Genomic DNA, 17,544 nt, shown 5'->3' with positions numbered 1-17,544 from the left:
TGACCATTTTTATTTTCTAGCATGTGTGCTAAAAAATCTGGGATGCACGCAGATGTCCCCACGGATATGAGATGTGATGAAATTTGTCATGCAGACCCTAGCTGACCCACGTGGCTATGCATATCTTTATGCTTACACAGCTTAAGAGTGAGTATAATTATACGATTATGCACAGATACTGGGATGTGGGCCAAGCCACAGGGATAATTACAACAGCATCAAAATGTATCCTAGGGCATGACGGCATTATGAAGTACATAAAACATGAAATCACAATTGACTATGGTAACTTCCTAAAGTCTATTCAGAAGAGGTTGCAATCCTATTTTAAGCCCATGAGTCATGACACATGACAGTTGCGTGCACCAGTGCACCACAGAGTTCCACACACGATAAGCAATAAACATACTAAAGAGTCTGAGAATAAATGAAGGCCACAACTTTGCCGGTACTGATAAAACAACAGTAATGTACCTGGGCTTGGAGCACAAAAATAGTCCTAGCAACTTCCCTATTGGTTAAACCTGGTGGCCTCTTCTGAATTGTTGTGCTATGACTCCTGTATGCATTTCTTTTTGTTATGAGGTTCTGGTCTGATTTGAATTGCGTTGTAGAGTTCTGGGAAATCAGAGACACATAAATAAGTTTCCCCTCCATTTCAATTAGAATTCTCTACCTCTCGCTGCTCAACTCAGCCATAGATGTCAAGTGTAGGAAGATTTAGAGGGAAAGGGGTTATTGTCCTAAACGAGGTATTCTTTTTAAGGGGTAAAAAGAAACATAGCTCTTCATAGCATTCAGAACAGATGCACATTGTAGATGACAGATCAACTGCAGACTCACCATGGCTCCTTCAATGCCTGGAAATCCTTTTGTTCCCATGGGCCCTATTGCACCCTATTAAAAGAAAGCAAGGACATGAGTTTCAGTGTAATTTTGAACAAGTGAAAGGACTTTGATCCAAATGTAATTTAGGAGATTATTATAGTATAACTTACTGCATCCCCTTTTGAACCAGATGGGCCATCATTACCTGGATGTCCCTGAGAACAATACAACAATCAATATGTCATAGAAAAAACTGCCAGCAGGATTCCAATTGCATGTCGATGTGTGTCAGTGTTGAATTGTACATCTTGCTTGTAACAATGAAAATGTAACACAATGCAACCTCACCTCCAGATGTTTATTACAAATCAACATATACAGTACCATGATAAGCAATTATCATGGTGGTGACTTGACTTTTTGTCACATGGCTAATTTATTTTCTTTTTCAAATTATAATTTTTAATTTTGTTTGAAAACTTTGAAATTGTTTGCCTATAATTACATGCCCAAAATATGGACACCACAGTTAATGTATGCCTCTCCTTTACATTCACACACATACTGTAATTCCTACATCACCAATACATTGAGGAGTGCAAGGGAGACAGCCACAAAACCCAGAATATAGCAGCAATACGATATTTCAGGCTCTAGGATCATGCATAATAGGAAGAAAAAAGAATTATTGATTTTCACCCCCAGCTGTTCCATAACAAGACCACAGGGAACAAAATTATTGCTGCTGGCACTACCAGTTAGTGGTCAATAACCCTCTCCCATACTGTCCATATCAAACACTAACCAGTTAGTAGCTGACTCAGCAGTAAAACATTTACTAGCCTCATGTCAACAGTCATGGTCAAGGTCGGTGTAATGAGGTGAGCCGCTGCTTACAGATTGGCCACACACTACTTGCCTTGGCTTCAATGGGGTTTTCTTTGTGTTTTAGCCGTGCTCAAACCTCAGCATTCAGGCTTCTTTATTGACTTCAAGCCATCTACAACAGTGTTTGTCTGTAGGTACGTATATCCCCTGAAAAGTGGACCAATCACAGCTCACGCTACGAGCATGCCATTACAAAACATAACCACCTCTGGCCACGAGCGAAGTGCAGTCTGCACAACCAGGAGATATCTGGTTTCTCGCTGAATCTCTTAGTTAGAATATTATACTTTTGTACTTATTGGTGAAGTTGCAAAGATCCATATTTCCATTTGGCCAGAGGAAGGTCATCACACTAGTCAACATGACAAACCCGATTTGTCCTGTATACTGCAGTTTCGCCACTGTACACACTGCATTGTTGTTTGTGCAGCTTTGTTCACACAGTTTAACTGCAGACACAGTATCTCAGTATCGATAGCTACAGAATAGATGGAGTGGTCAGGTTGTTATTAGACTCTATGGACTCTATAGTTTGAGGGCTGTACACAACCACATTCGGCCGAATAATACTCAAGCAGTGATTTATCTGAGTTCCAAGGAGGAACTAATGAAATGTCCTATCAGTATTGTGAGCAGAAAACATCAGTGTGAATGGTGTTACTACAGAGCCCCAGAAGTACAGCGCCCTAGAAGTGAAATAGTGTTGTTTTTGTTTAAAGTCATGGGAACGTCTATGCTGTATGTGTTGAGGCCATGACTGAATAACATGTGGGAATGAGATGTGTATATTGTGGCAATGACTTAATGAAGGTGTGCACACGAGATCCATATGTTGTGGCCACAAGTTAATTACTTGTGGAAATGAGATCCATATGTGGTTGTGTCAGCAATATCCTACTGACGATGTGTCTGACTAATGACAGTTTGTCTCTTTGAAAAAGATCCTCTCTCTTTTTCCTATTATTTGGAGGGGGTCATGTTTCCTCAGCCCTATGTTTCCTCAGCTCTATGTTACCGCAGTCCTATGTTCCCTCTGTCCTATGTTCCCTCAGTCCTATGTTCCCTCAATTTAGGGTCAAGCTTGGGGTTAGGGGTTAGGATTGGGGGTGTTAGTTGAGGGAACATAGGGCTGAGGGAACATACGTGGACTCCCATTTTGAGAACCATGGTTCGTGTGAGTAGTCTTACCTGGGGCCCTCGAGGTCCAGGTGATCCTCTCTCTCCTGGCAATCCTGCCGGGCCCTAGTGGGGATACAGGAAATACAATAACCAGGTTGCCTGGTGGGTTTGACATTCACTGAGCATTTTGCTGTTGATGTTGCTAGTTGCTATTGATCAGTGTAATAAAAGGTAAAATGGGGGACATACTGCAGGGCCTCGATGACCTCGTCGACCAGCTGGTCCTGGATCGCCCTACGAAGGGTGCAGGAAACAATGTTAAACAAGGATTGTGTGATGATGAGGATGTGGTGCCCTTGTGTGTTATTTTACCCATTTGAGCCAACATGCAATATTTAAAATAACAACGTAAAATGATGGTATGCTGTAAGCTTAGGTGTTAGCCGATGGTGGATGATATCTTTATTGTCATGAAACTCCTCATATGGACTCACCTCAGATCCATTGGCGCCCTGTGGTCCAATCATGCCAGTGGCCCCTGGAGCACCCTGTATATTCACATATGGAAAATAACCACATGATCACTAGCATCCCTATTCTGGGCATGTAATAAGAGCTATAATAAAAGCTACATTCTGCAAAAATGTTCTACAAGCTCACAACATGTCACAGCATGACATCTGATGTGAGTCTGTTGATCTGCTATTTTCACTACTTGACGTATAACAAAGTATATAGGGTTTGAGTGGTTAAGCTACAGTGTTTCTTCCCATCTCTTCTCACCAGTCAGTCATACAGCAGATACTCGTACTGTATGGCAGCACATTGTGACTACAATGCAGTGAAAATTAAGTTGGTATTTATTGGTATGGATGCATACTCACAACTGGTCCATGTGGACCCATCTGTCCGTCATATCCAGCATCTCCCTGGTTGACACACATTAATAGAGTTCAACAGGCAGCAGTCAAAACATTAATGGGAGGAACTACGACCACATGAATGAAGAGGATGACCAACAATACTAGAGATGGAACGAAAGTGAACCATTGATGGATGTTGAAAGTTATCCCTTTTTTTGGTGTGATTAAATTCTTTTCAATGGACGTTCTGTAAAAAGTTCAGTCAGCACGCAGTGGCGTACTTACCAATGAATGATATGGATGAAATCACCATCTCTGGTGAGGAGGTACATTACCTGTGGCCCTGGAGACCCCTGAGATCCCTGGACGCCTCTATTGCCAAGCGGACCCTGGAAGAACAAACTGAGGTTTAAAGTATATAGATACACATTTTATGAAAACAAATGTAAAGAAAATAATATATCCACAGGTTTTTAAAAGGTGTGGAATAAAAGTATCACCCCACACACAAAATATACACGGATTGTGATGTAATCATTGTAATAATACTGACGGACAGTACATTTATGTTCTGTTCACCTATGTAAGCTGACGGACGCCATAATGTGTGCTTGTGGTATACGGTACTTTTACAATCATGCATTTTAAATGTTGCAAAATACATAATTGCTGCCTTATAGACGTGACGGGAAAATTGCGAACCTTATGCAACAGAGTTGTTGTAAAAGTGTGGTCTATTGCTCCTTTAAGTCACATGTATTTAACAGGTTTATTATTATGGAAGTCCATTGGTCCAATTTAATAATAAATACCACAATGAAATTAATAAATAAAATAAATACAAAAATACAATTAAATAAATAAATGCTTCTATTTATTTTACTGTGGTGTTGATAATTACATTTTTGGACCAATGGACTTCCATATATTATGGCATCCTACACAGAGTATGTAAGTAAACACTTCAATATTCTTCAGGGAGACCATGATGAAAATATATGAAAAAGTTCTCCATAACATGTGGTCCTTACTGTAGGGCCATCGGGTCCAGTTTGTCCTTGCTCCCCTTTAGAACCCTGGAGAAGAAACAAGCTTTATGTAAACATTAAAATACAAGAGTTTGTTCTTTACTGCCATGAGAGGCACAATGCAGATGCAACAGCTATGACCATTCAAATTTTAAGACTAAACGCAGACTACCTTTCAAGCCACTAGATGGCAATGTCATCAAACCTTTCATTTACAGCTCAATTACCGCTCAAAGTGAGGGACAGAGAGGTTCAGTGCTTCTCAAAGGAGGAGGAGAGGGTTAGATTCTTCACAATCTGTTTGGATGTGTAAAGATCTGTACTAACCTTCTTCCCAGCCCTGCCTTGGACCCCACATGGTCCTGGTTCACCAGGAAAGCCCTGTAGTTTCAAGGCAAGAGACAGAAGAAAATGTATCATTACTATTTTATAATTTTTTATTATAAACAAGACAACAGCAATCCCATGGAATCTATTGCAAATTGTTGCTCTCCATTATTGTGACTGAAATAATCTTTTTCAGCAATGCTGTGCTCCGCTCTCATTCATTCATTCAGATACAGACAGTCACACCTTGTAAATGCTAGCACCACCCCTGTCTTCTACTGCTGTACCACTGAGCAGAGTCACTGGGCCAGTTGTGGTATCAAGTGTCTTGCTCAAGAGTCTCAAGGACAGGCGAGTAGGAAAAGCATAGTGTGTGTGTCTCATTCACTTCACTTCTCTTCCTTATTTGTTGACCATCAGTGACCATCGGGTTTGAAGTTCCTTCTCTACGTATCCGTATGTACAGTATTCATTCATCTGTACAGTAGTATACTGATGTCATTCAGTGGTTCCCAAACTTTTTAGCTGCCCGGGATCCAAACTAGTGAAAATATTTCACTTACTTACTTCGTAAGGTATTTTTTTCAAATGACAATTCCTTGATTTTTTTTTAAATTAATAGGTTCTTTTGAAGAAAAAAAACTGGGATATTTACTCACGACCCATAAAAATGGGTCTGCGACCCAAAATGGGTCCTGACTCACAGTTTGGAAACCATTGATGTAATTCATCTGTACACTATGTCATGATGTCATGTTTTTAATATTGCTGAGGTTTCCCACAGTAGTGCTATGGTTATTAGATGTGATGAGGTGAGCTATGCTATGATAAATTGGCATTTAACAAATCATGTGGCCATGACCAAATAACGGGGAACATCTGAAGCTTGCTAGTCATGCTACAGTACTTGTAATAATGTGTTATTCAGGGTTGTTAATGCATGGCATACTGCCTGAATCCATGTTATCTGTCCTGTTAGTGCCAGTAGTCAAAAACTAAACTGGTAAATTAACTAGCATGAAAAAGTATAGACCAATTGCACTGGCGAGCATACTGTCCAAGGTATTAGAAGGTATCCTCATGGAAAGGCTCAACGAATACATATGAAAACTGCTGACATTCAGTGTGGTTTTAAGAAAAAAACATGGCACTGATTTATGTATTTATTCACTGTAAGGTCAGTCAGTACAGAAGATGTAATAGTAGCCTACTATGTATGTATTTCTTGGATCCATCGCAAGCTTTTGATCGTATCAACCACGGTAAACTGTCTTAAAGCTACAAGAGCGAGGTGTCCCTTCGTATTTAATAATCTGTACAGTAGTATGACATCATTAATCTGTACAATAGTATGATGTCATTCATCTGTACAATAGTATGATGTCATTCATCTGTACAATAGTATGATGTCATTCATCTGTACAGTAGTATGATGTAATTAATCTGTACAGTGGTATGATGTCATTCATCTGTACAGTAATATGATGTCATGTCTTGCATCTGTACAGTAATATGATGTCATTCATCTGTACAGTAATATGATGTCATTCATCTGTACAGTGGTATGATGTCATTCATCTGTACAGTAGTATGATGTCATTCATCTGTACAGTAATATGATGTCATTCATCTGTACAGTAATATGATGTCATTCATCTGTACAGTAATATGATGTCATTCATCTGTGCAGTGGTATGATGTCATTCATCTGTACAGTGCATTTGAAAGGCTTAAGGCTTCATTAATAATGTATTTTTACACTTTCTAGAAATGTAATAGCGTCGAAAGTACAATATTTGATAAGTACAGCACTGATACTCATAAAAGGTACTTAAGTACAGTACTCAAGTAAGCGTAATTAGTTACTGTCCACCACTGAGTATGATGTCATTCCTCTCTTCTAAAGCTGAGCAATTAACCGAAACCAAATCCGATATTTAGAACCAATAATATTTTTTAAACGTTTTTAATCGATTAGTCTGATTAACCACTTAACCCTGTATTATATTTCGTTGTACAGACATTGTGAAAATAGCCGATCTACAAGCTCACAACCCACCATCGCGACCCGTTGTGAGCTTGTAGGTCAGCTATTTTCACAGAAAAATAAGTCATTATCAACCATTAATCGCAATCAAGGCAAAATTTTGAAATAATCGTCATATTGATTTCATATCACCCAGCCCTCCTCTCTACAGTAATATTTCACCAATTAACAGCAGTACAACAACAATCTCTCACCTCATCACCTTTCTCCCCTGGTGGGGCCGATTCCCCCTTAAAACCTCTGGGACCCTGGAAGAGAAACGTGGTTGCCAATAACATGTGTGATGTGGGAATGTAAGATGACTGGACACTATCATTCTAGAATCACATTCATATTGTTTGGCTCTGTAATGGTACATTACAGGTGATCCAGGATAATGAAGCTTATTCTAATGCCTTCATTACATGTTGCTCATTACTTGCCGACTTATACAGTCAATGACATGCTTTATAGGGCATGGGTTCTCAAACATTTTCATGTCAATGACCGCCTAATTTGAAAGGATTTTGTGACTGGGACCCCATAAGAGAAGATTTCTCAACATTTGTCAACATTTTAAATGGACAAAAAAGTTAAATAGGACTTATGTGTTCAAACTGTTCCTCATATTGCTGGGGACCCCCTCGAAACCCCTCAAGGACCCCTAGGGTTCGCCGGACCCAAGTTTGAGAACCAGCGGCTTAGTAGTGTGTAGATTTAATATCCTCATCACATACTTAATGTGTAAATGTAACGTTATCATCCCACATGCTTGGTGTGTAGATGTAAAGGTTATCATCATCAGTGATCACATATGCTTTGTGTGTACAGTAGATGTAATGGTTATCATCACCCATTGTAGCGTGTAGATGTACAGTAATGGTTGTTCATCCTCACCTGCAGCCCTGGTAGCCCCGGCAGTCCACGCTCTCCATCCATGCCACGACTGCCATCTCTGCTCCCCCTCCCTGCTCGCCCAAGAACGCCCTTTGGCCCCGGGTACCCCTAGTGCACACACACACACACACACACACACACACACACACACACACACACACACACACACACACACACACACACACACACACACACACACACACACACACACACACACACACACACACACACACACACACACACACACACGGTTGAGATTGAAGGTCTCGAGAGTGGTATTAGTAAAACTTGGGAGAGGAAAGTTGTAGGAAGGAAGGAAGTTGGTTTTCAACATCTACCATGTCTCCTCGGTGTCCGCTCCTTCCTGTGGGTCCAGGGTCTCCAGGAATTCCCTGTATCAGAGCAAAGCTATCAGTCTTGTTGACGCCACATAACAAGAATACAGCAACATCAAGCTTGGTTTTTAAGGAAAAAAAAGAAGCTGCAAAGTATGCTAGATTGATTAACCACTTGAACATGCCTTTTCTGGGGGGAACATTCAAATCTCTTTCACCAAAAATAGCCGATCTACAAGCTCACAACGTTTCAGTCAAAGTCCGGTTGTCTAAGACCAGAGGGTTTCAGTGGTTAAACACAAAGACATGAAAAACATTATTATTAAGTGAGAAAAACTTGTATCCAAGATTTACAGTAAGGTATATAACATTAAATTAAATAAAAGCACAGCTAACTAAGTTAAGACTTAATTAAATTAAGTCTGTAATGGCTAGCAATCTCTTCTTTGTGATTGTCTGGAGGAGTTATATTACTACTAATAATAATACATTTATAATGAGGCACTCGATGGTCACTCTGCTCGTTCAATAGTCTAATTAGCTCTAAAGTATCAACAGTTCATAACAGGAAGGAAGGACACTATCTGACATGGTTACAGTGTGTATTTTATTATTTATTTTGTCCTGCATAATGCAAGCTTTATCATATTATACTGTTGTATATTTTGTTCAATATTGATGGCGTTTCTTTTTTTGTGTGATGTCTTTACCCAGATGTATCTACAGTACTGCCAGTATTGCGCTGTAACTGTATCTTAACTGCATTGCTGCCTTTGGTGACTGAATTTCCCTTGTGGGTCTTATCTTATCTTATCATGACATGTGCAGAATAAAAGCCACAGTGTTTAATTTAACTGTAACCAAATTTGGTTACATTTGTGCACTATTGGAGTTAGATTAACGCTCAGTATTTCAATGGATGTGGGACTCACTGGCGGGCCGGGTCGGCCTGTTTCCCCACGTGGTCCTGGAGGTCCTGCTTCCGTCTGAGGAGGCCAGAGAGGAAGCTGATCAGTGACACACTCAAACAGATTCAGTCTACAGGACAAGCAATGTCAAGATGCAACACTTACCGGCCAGCCTGCCCGCAGCAAATGATAGACGTTGGATCTCTGGAAAGAATGTAAAGACCATGGTTGAAAATCATCAATTACTCACACTAAATAAATACATACATACATACTAGAGGTTCGGGCCACTACGCGGCCCTCGCACCTAGAGGTCAGTCTGATATGTGGCCATCACACCTACGTCGTCCGACCGATATGTCCGAGTCATAGTGTCTGGGCTTTGTCAGAGTACCTGTTGTACCCGTCCGTCTGTGTCCCTTTTGTGCCCATATATGGAGATCTCTGTATCTGTCTGTCTACCTATGTCCCTTTTATGCCCATACTGTATATGCTGGCCGGTGGACCTCTGACCAACAAAAGAAACAACGCATGGGTACCCAAGGCTACTCTGACTCAGACATAACCATAAACAAACCCAATACACCCATATACTGTATAGGCAGGACCACGGCCACGTCACTCTGACTCAGACATAACCATAAACAAACCCGATATGCCCATATATATATATATATAGGCATATATGGAGATCCGGTTGTCCAGAGCCACAGATCCGACTGCTATGCATATGGTCATGTGCATACAGTATATGGGACCGACCGACTTCAAACTCGCCACACGCAACGGCAAGGACTCAAGGGAGTGCGGTGCCCGCCGCTGAGTTGTTCGGATATGTGGTTGTCCATAACCCGCCGATCCGACCGATATGTTCATATATGGGCATATATGGATATCCAGTTGTCCAGAGCCGCCGATCCAACTACTAGGCCCAGGGATTTCCCTATATGGGCATAAAAGGGACACAGGTAGACAGACAGACACAAAAGGCACACAGACAGACGGGTACAACGGGTACTGTCACAAAGCCCCCAAGACTCAGATATATCGGTCGGATCGTTATTACGTAGGTGTGAGAAACCTCTAATATATATATATTAGACATCCATGGAAGCACAGAGATGAGATAATGTATATGAGTGTTGTGCCACTTCATGGCTGCAGCACTCTTCACCCAGATAGAACTGTTAAAAATAAACAAAACAAACAAACAAACAAACAAACAAATAAACAAGACTTTGCTCTCCTTTCAGCAGTCAGACATTACAAGGTTCTGGTTGCCAGATCCTTTTGATTTAAAGCATGCAAATGTATTTTTATCACTTAAGCTTGTACTTTGTTGTACAACAAATAGCGAAAGTAGCCAATCTTCAAGCTCATAACACATGGCATGGTGACACTATGGAGCTTATACATCTGCTATTCTTGATTTCTTTAGGGATTTTTTTGGCTATAATGACATCCCCAAAATAGGGACACTAGGGTTTATGTGGTTAAAGTATAACAATTTGTGTTACATCCTGTGAAACTCCTAATTGCCAATTGAAAAGAAGTGGCTGGTCGACTTCATGTCCACCGGAGGAGACACATAACCAACGGTAGGGCGTGAGCACCGACAAGGGACTACATGTGAGGGGAAAAACTGGGAATTGGCATAATGTAGGAGAAAAAGGGTAAAAAAAAGGAAAACATGTAAACTAATTTGTTTCTTTCCACTGTATAACATTGTGGAAATTAACTGCCTGCAACATGAATGCAGCATACATTCAGGATGAAGGCATGAAGTGGGACATTTATGGCCAGATCATAATAGGCTGCTACAGGAATATCTTGCAGAAATGAGAGACAGACGGTCAAACTGCTACGGATGAGAGGACGAAAGCCAGTGCATGGCTCAAGGCAATCTCTCACACTGACAGACTGTGTGCCCACATGTGGCCAAAAGAAATGAGTCGGCGACAAAGTGTTGAGAGCCCCATGCCGAGGGTCCCATGCCGAGGGACCCGTCCCGCTGGGATGGCAGGTAAAGACACGCGGCACAGAGCTCACTGTCACTGCGCTCCAAGGGTGCGAGGGGAAGTGGTGGGAAACTGTGCAAAGAAACACACACACACACACACACACACACACACACACACACACACACACACACACACACACACACACACACACACACACACACACACACACACACACACACACACACACACACACACACACACACACACACACACACACACACACACACACAGGCTTCAATGTTTTCTCAAACCACCCAGCTCTGCTGAACCAGCAACATTTGTCTTGGCCCTGGGTACTCACGCCTCTCCTCTCAGGGTAAAGGGGGATTGTGTAGTTTGAGAAGCGTATTTTCACATGTAATCTGATTACCCGTTTAAAGCAATCTGTAACCACTCGATTACTTGGATAGTATTCCGATTTGCAGGCTGTAAAGTGATTATATCTTTACTATCATCAAGATTTACAACCATAATCATCCATTGCTCCAAGACTCCAAGATGTTTGCATAATGCAGTCATAACAACAAAAACTTTGCATCCTTTAACCATTTTATTTTTGACATCGACTGTAACAACACATTTCACCACGTTGGTTACCACTGTCTTTTGTAATGACATTACATCAATCCCATTACATTTGTACCTTCCCTCCCTGTGAGCCCTTTTAAGGTGAAGCTCAGACAGGAGGAGGAGGAGGAGGAGGAGGTGGAGAGGTGTGGAGCTCTCTCCAAACCCTGTGTGGTTGTGTCTCTGTGGGCCTGAGGGAGCTGGAGAACTGAACGAGGTCTAGTGGAGAATCAGAGCCCTCAGTGTGCTCAGAGACACAGGCTAACACTGAGGCCATTCACAGCCAGCTCCAACGTCCACCGGGGGGGCTGGACACAACAACAACCACAGCACAGGAGCCGACCCGACGCAAGAGGAGTCTGGGCCCAGTCTGGCCCACAATGCATGGCATCGGCTCTCATCGCTGTGCACACTGTGAGAGCGCCCACAAGCCCTGAGTTCTGCCCAGCCCTCTCATCCACCTAAAGTACACCCCGTAAACACATAGTGAAAAGGATTACGCACGCCGGCTTTAAATAGAAAGCCCACTTCTCTCCGTGGGGTCACGGGGGAGCATGTGGTCTGTGAAAAAAACAACATACAGAGCATTTACATATGCAACGGCCACACAGGTTGCACTCCGCTTCGTCTGCAGTACGTCTCCATCACCGAGAGACCCAAGGAAATGGATTTCTGTCTTTCTACCTCGACTCTCTCACAGGTAGGTCTCTTTCCTAGTCTCATAAATCATTCTAGGAAAATGATGTGTGATGTTCTAAGGTCAGTTAAGGAGTAATTCTGGGGTCAGCGGAATATTTTTTTGTCAAATGTCTTGTAAGGGCCGCGTGGCTCTGACCCTTGTACGGTACTTCTTACTATGAGTTGCTTGTAGTAAATGTTTCTGATGATGCATATTGCATACAGCAAAACGTACGCCATAACGTATTATGTACGCTTAAACGCTTTTAACCACATTAACCGAGGCATGGGAAAGTTCATTATAGGCGAAAGCTTTCAAAAGTAAAGAAAGAAAGAAATTCAAAATGTAAAAAAAATGCTGGACAAAATAGTGAAAATAGCAGATCTACAGGCTCACAATGTATCAGGCTTGTATATTGGCCATTTTCCCTATTCGTCGTACGATGACGTATATTGGGCTTAAGTGGTTGATCAGATTTAAGCATGGAAAAACACAATTCATCGTTTTAAACTGTATAGCCAAATGTAATGTAGCCAAGTGTACATCCTCAACCCCCATGTATGTCAAATTCAACATCAGCAATAACATTCTACACTGAACGTCATCATCAAACACCTCTACAGTAAGTATAGAGACAAAATGTTCTGCAGCAATGTTATGATTTGTCAAGCAAAGTCTTAAATTACCTCCTATCCTTTGAAAAGTATCATGATTTATTCTAGTCTTCAGTACTATACAGTACACTGTGACAGGACAAGACAAACTAGCTGGAGGTTAGAACCTGAGATTGAACCTGTGACAGTCTATCACTAAACCTCCCTGCTACACCGACTTAACTATCTCCCGGGCATTTTCCTTCATACAGTCTAAAAATGAAAGTTTGTGTATACTCTTATGCATTCATTCACAGGATCAGATTAGTATAGACATTGCCAGCGGCAACTGTTTTCAATCATGGAAACCGTACTGAGAGCGGAGGAGTGTGGCATTGCAGCAGGGGGAAATTATCAGTCAAGAATAGACAAGAGTGACGGTTGGGTTAGCCTGGTGAGGACAGTGGGACAGCTGTCCTGGTCACCCTCTGAGCCAGGCTAGTGGCTGGAGACCACAGCTGGAACAGTTGAAGACAGACACACATTTGACAGTACCATGTGCTGAGCTGTGATTCAAGCCCGTCTTTCCCAGGGTTGCATAATATACAGAATACATTTTCATAACACTACACTACAGTACAGTACTGTATGTGCCTGTCTGCAAAAAGCCTAATTCTGTCTGTGTACAGTATATCACCTGTATGTGTGTATGCGTGTCCCTACAAATGTAGACCAATCATAGCGAACTACACAGATCAGCTGACGCTGCTGTGCCAAACACAGCTCAGCAACTTCAGCTCATCATTGGTGAAAAAAGTACACAAATGTTTTACTCAAGTACAAGTATCAATACTGCAATGTAGAAACACTCTGTTACAAGTAAAAGTCCGGTATTCAGAGTTACTTGAGTAAATGTACAAAAGTATTGGCATCAAAATATACTTAAAGTATCAAAAGTAAAAGTACTCATTGTGCAGAATGTCCCGTTTCACAAGTTATCAAGTGATTTATGGTCATGATAGTAGTTATTTATGTATAAAAATCATGTGACATCATATGAGTGTGTTGGAGGTGCAAACAAAGGTACTTCTTGTGTGGATTTGGCTGCTTTTTGTGGTTCAGGGGCTTCAAAAATGTATTTCTAGAGGTCTCGTTTACATTTTTCACGTTGCATTTCCCGGCACTACAATACTTAATGACAATTATTGTCTCACACAAACTCAAAGCCGATACCTGTGTTGTCAAGACAATGGCGGACTCGGACACAGCTTCAAATACAATTTCTGCTTCGTTCACAAAATGCACACCTAGAAACTCGCTGTCCATGGCTACAGAGTTCAAAAGGAAGCCACAGCGTTATTGGATCCTGTATCGTTTTAGTTTTTTTGGTCACAATCCCAAGTGGTGGATGTGCCATTTCCTTTAGTTGTTGATATTCATTGATCAGTATTTCAAGGCTATAAATTACTTACTTACCACAGGAGGGGGACTAAAAGATACCACGACGGGGGGGGGGGGGGGGATAAAAGATACTTTGCACAAGGGCCTCCACAAGTCTTAATCAGTCTCTGGCCACAGATTGCATTTAATTTTATTAGATAATCTCTTGAATCTACTTAGGATTTTAGTAATGCTATACGTTTTATACAACAGTTGGTTTGGATCAAGCAATCTGATTGGCCGAGAGCGGCGTGTTATTTCCCATAACATAACAGCTAGGAGTTGCTTAGCAATGAATATAGCCTAAACAGAGCAGAACTAACTCTTCATCAATCCGTATCAGTATTTATTCCCAATACGAAATCAGATATGTACAAAAACGGTTGTATAAAAGCAACGGAACACTTGAGGTCATGTTATGGCGAATGGCAGCACCTTCAGCCCGTGCCTGTGATCACAGCCGTGAGCAACTCCCTCTCATGTTCTATTCCTTATTTATACCAACAAAGGCTCCAGAACTGTGGGGTCCGGGGACCCCTAGGGATGCTTGAGGAGGTTCCAGGGGGTCCCCAGCTAAATGACTGACCGTTAGGAACCAAATGGATCCTTATGCATACCAAACTGGTCCTTGAAATTAAACAGTTTGAGAATCTCTGCTCTAGTGTACTGCATGTTTAGACTCAGTCCTACCTTGAAGGCTGTCCAGTCCTCCACAGAGTTCTTCCACAGATATAGTGAGGGCAGTCCTGGGGGTCCTGGAGCCCCTGCATCTCCTCTTCTGCCGTCCCGGCCCGCCAAGCCCTGAGAGCCCTGCAGAGGCGTGGGTAAGGAGGACAGTGAATGGATTACTGATGTACAGATGGAAAATCCATCAATGAAATCCTTGCACCAATGCAACGATCTAACACATTTTAACCCATTACTGTAATTTTTACTTGTTATTATTTTCATTTTTTTCACAAATATATATTATAATTCAGATTACTGTATAAAACACAGGACATAAATAATTGTCATATTAATTGATCATTACCTTGTCGCCTTTAAAGCCTAAATAGCCTTGTATCCCGGCACATCCCTGTAAAATGCAAAAAGCCAGATGAGAGCAGTTTGTTTCTATACACTTTATAGACTATTGGCACAACCTGGAAGAACTGTTGTTTATTTGGCGATGCCTACGCAGGTCTTTGAAGAGAGGGCTGTGTGTGGTTTCTGCAGTACATTATTAATGCCATTACAGTTTGAAACATCTATTTTTGGCCTGTAATTTCTCAGGTTGGTCAGACTTTCTCAGAGTCAGTGTTTCAAGGGTGGATTCAACCACATTGTTTCCACAGCATTACCATAACCTTCACTTACAGTACAACTGAAATACAAGCGGTTTTGGGGTATTACATAATCTGCCAGGGAAAACTTTCTAAAGTGAAATTTCAGAGTTTTACGCCAATACTGATGCTTGGATGTTTCACCACTAGTGACAAAGACTATCTGTTCTAAAGGCTTCCTAACAGAAACACGCTTTTCCACTGGGAAATTTACTTCACAGTACTGGATGTTTTTTCTCCCGTTAATGAAAACGGATGAATTAGAGCATATGTTTTCAAAGTGTGAGGCGTGCTCCCACCCACCCAGAAAGGCTCCACAGCAGGCGATGCGCAAGGAGAAGTGAGGGTGAAACAGGAAATTACTGTTGCAATGTTGAGTAGCATCTCTAAAGGTTTGCCTACATCCAGCGTACAAACAATACGTGTGTGTGTGTGTGTGTGTATGTGTGTGTGTGTGTGTGTGTGTGTGTGTGTGTGATCTTAAACTTGGCATTGGCACAACTCGTAGTGGCGTAGAAAACTTTTACTTGAATTATCAGTTGCAAGTGTATGGGCTTTGTCTGAAGGGAGGTCCACTTTGAAAACTCCTGGTGTAGAATTTAACGTGTTTTAGAGTCCAAATAGCCACGTAAAAAAAAAATCAACTTTTACCAAAAATACTTCACTTTAAACAGGTTATCAATATCTGCTTAGTAACAACAGAACACCAGTAGAACGCACTAACCACAAGCCTCTGTAAAAGAAAAAAAAGAACACGGTGGTCTTACTCTTTTTCCCCATATCCCAGTCCGTCCAGGAGGACCACTCAGGAGCCGGTACTTTCTGTTGTCAGAACCAATAACGATATCACCTTCTTTGGGTCCCGAAGACAGCGTGTGTCTCTGCTTAGAACTAGGGGCCATCGCTCCCACACGGTTCCCCTCTGTTATGACTGGGGAACTGCTGGCATCTTTCCCATGTTCCTCTGATGCCGTTTTCACAAAAGCTATCACGTTCTCCTCCAGTAGAAAACTAATGTTGTGAGAAGCTGCCTCCTCGTCAGAAATTTGTGGAATGGAGTCGCGGGAGGGAATGTCCAAGTTGATGATGTTATGTGAAGCTGTGTAAGCTCTGTCATCAATCTCTACAGTGCTTCTCTTAGTAGAGGTGTTTTCATTTAAGATTTGGACGGTCTGCGAGGATTCATCAACAAACTGTCTCACAGTCTTTTCCTGTACAGTGGCCTCCAGAATCTCATCAACGAGCACGAGTACATTCCCTTGTTCAACAGCATCCGCAGCGCTGGAGGCTTTGTCTTCATGTTCTGACAGAGCATCCTGAGAAGAGAGAGAAAAATGTATAAATAATGATATCTGGTAAGGAAGTAAATCTTACTTACAGTATAGCACTTTTTTTAAACACACAATCAATAGGGCATAGCAGTGGCGGCCATTTTCAGGTTCCACCAATCCAAAGCCCATTTTTTTTCCCATAGAGATTTCCAAAAATATTTATATCAATTATTTTAACACCTTTACCGCCGGGCCCGTAGTTCTACGGGCCGTTAAATCCAACGGTTAAGCGCCGAGCCCGTAGTCCTACGGGCTGCGGTCTTTTCGCGCATGCGCGGTCCGGGTGCACTTTCGGAATTTTTTTGATCCACTTCCGTTTCCGGTTTGATGACAGGAAATAGAATTATTTGGGATCCGGTTTCGACGATC

General features: G+C 41.8%; 1 protein-coding gene across 1 annotated transcript in view; it reads right to left on the bottom strand.

Moving 5' to 3' along the window:
- Positions 1–17,544, bottom strand: part of LOC308088919 (uncharacterized protein) — a gene marked incomplete at its 3' end in the record, with an annotated part of 79,797 nt that overhangs the window by 21,276 nt on the left and 40,977 nt on the right. Inside the window, exons 6-22 of the mRNA XM_080433502.1 lie at positions 16,612–17,160; positions 15,553–15,597; positions 15,210–15,329; positions 9,385–9,423; positions 9,244–9,297; positions 8,315–8,368; positions 7,977–8,084; positions 7,295–7,348; positions 5,054–5,107; positions 4,730–4,774; positions 4,034–4,087; positions 3,720–3,764; positions 3,330–3,383; positions 3,085–3,129; positions 2,905–2,958; positions 999–1,043; positions 844–897 (exon numbers count right to left, since the gene is read on the bottom strand). Of these exons, the coding sequence (XP_080289628.1) occupies positions 844–897; positions 999–1,043; positions 2,905–2,958; positions 3,085–3,129; positions 3,330–3,383; positions 3,720–3,764; positions 4,034–4,087; positions 4,730–4,774; positions 5,054–5,107; positions 7,295–7,348; positions 7,977–8,084; positions 8,315–8,368; positions 9,244–9,297; positions 9,385–9,423; positions 15,210–15,329; positions 15,553–15,597; positions 16,612–17,160 (1,473 nt within the window). The remainder of the gene's footprint in view (positions 1–843; positions 898–998; positions 1,044–2,904; positions 2,959–3,084; positions 3,130–3,329; positions 3,384–3,719; positions 3,765–4,033; positions 4,088–4,729; positions 4,775–5,053; positions 5,108–7,294; positions 7,349–7,976; positions 8,085–8,314; positions 8,369–9,243; positions 9,298–9,384; positions 9,424–15,209; positions 15,330–15,552; positions 15,598–16,611; positions 17,161–17,544) is intronic.

This window comes from Gymnoscopelus braueri (genome assembly GCF_963280865.1).
Source record: "Gymnoscopelus braueri genome assembly, chromosome: 7".
NCBI lineage: Eukaryota > Metazoa > Chordata > Actinopteri > Myctophiformes > Myctophidae > Gymnoscopelus > Gymnoscopelus braueri.
This window is presented reverse-complemented; position numbering and strand designations above follow the sequence as displayed.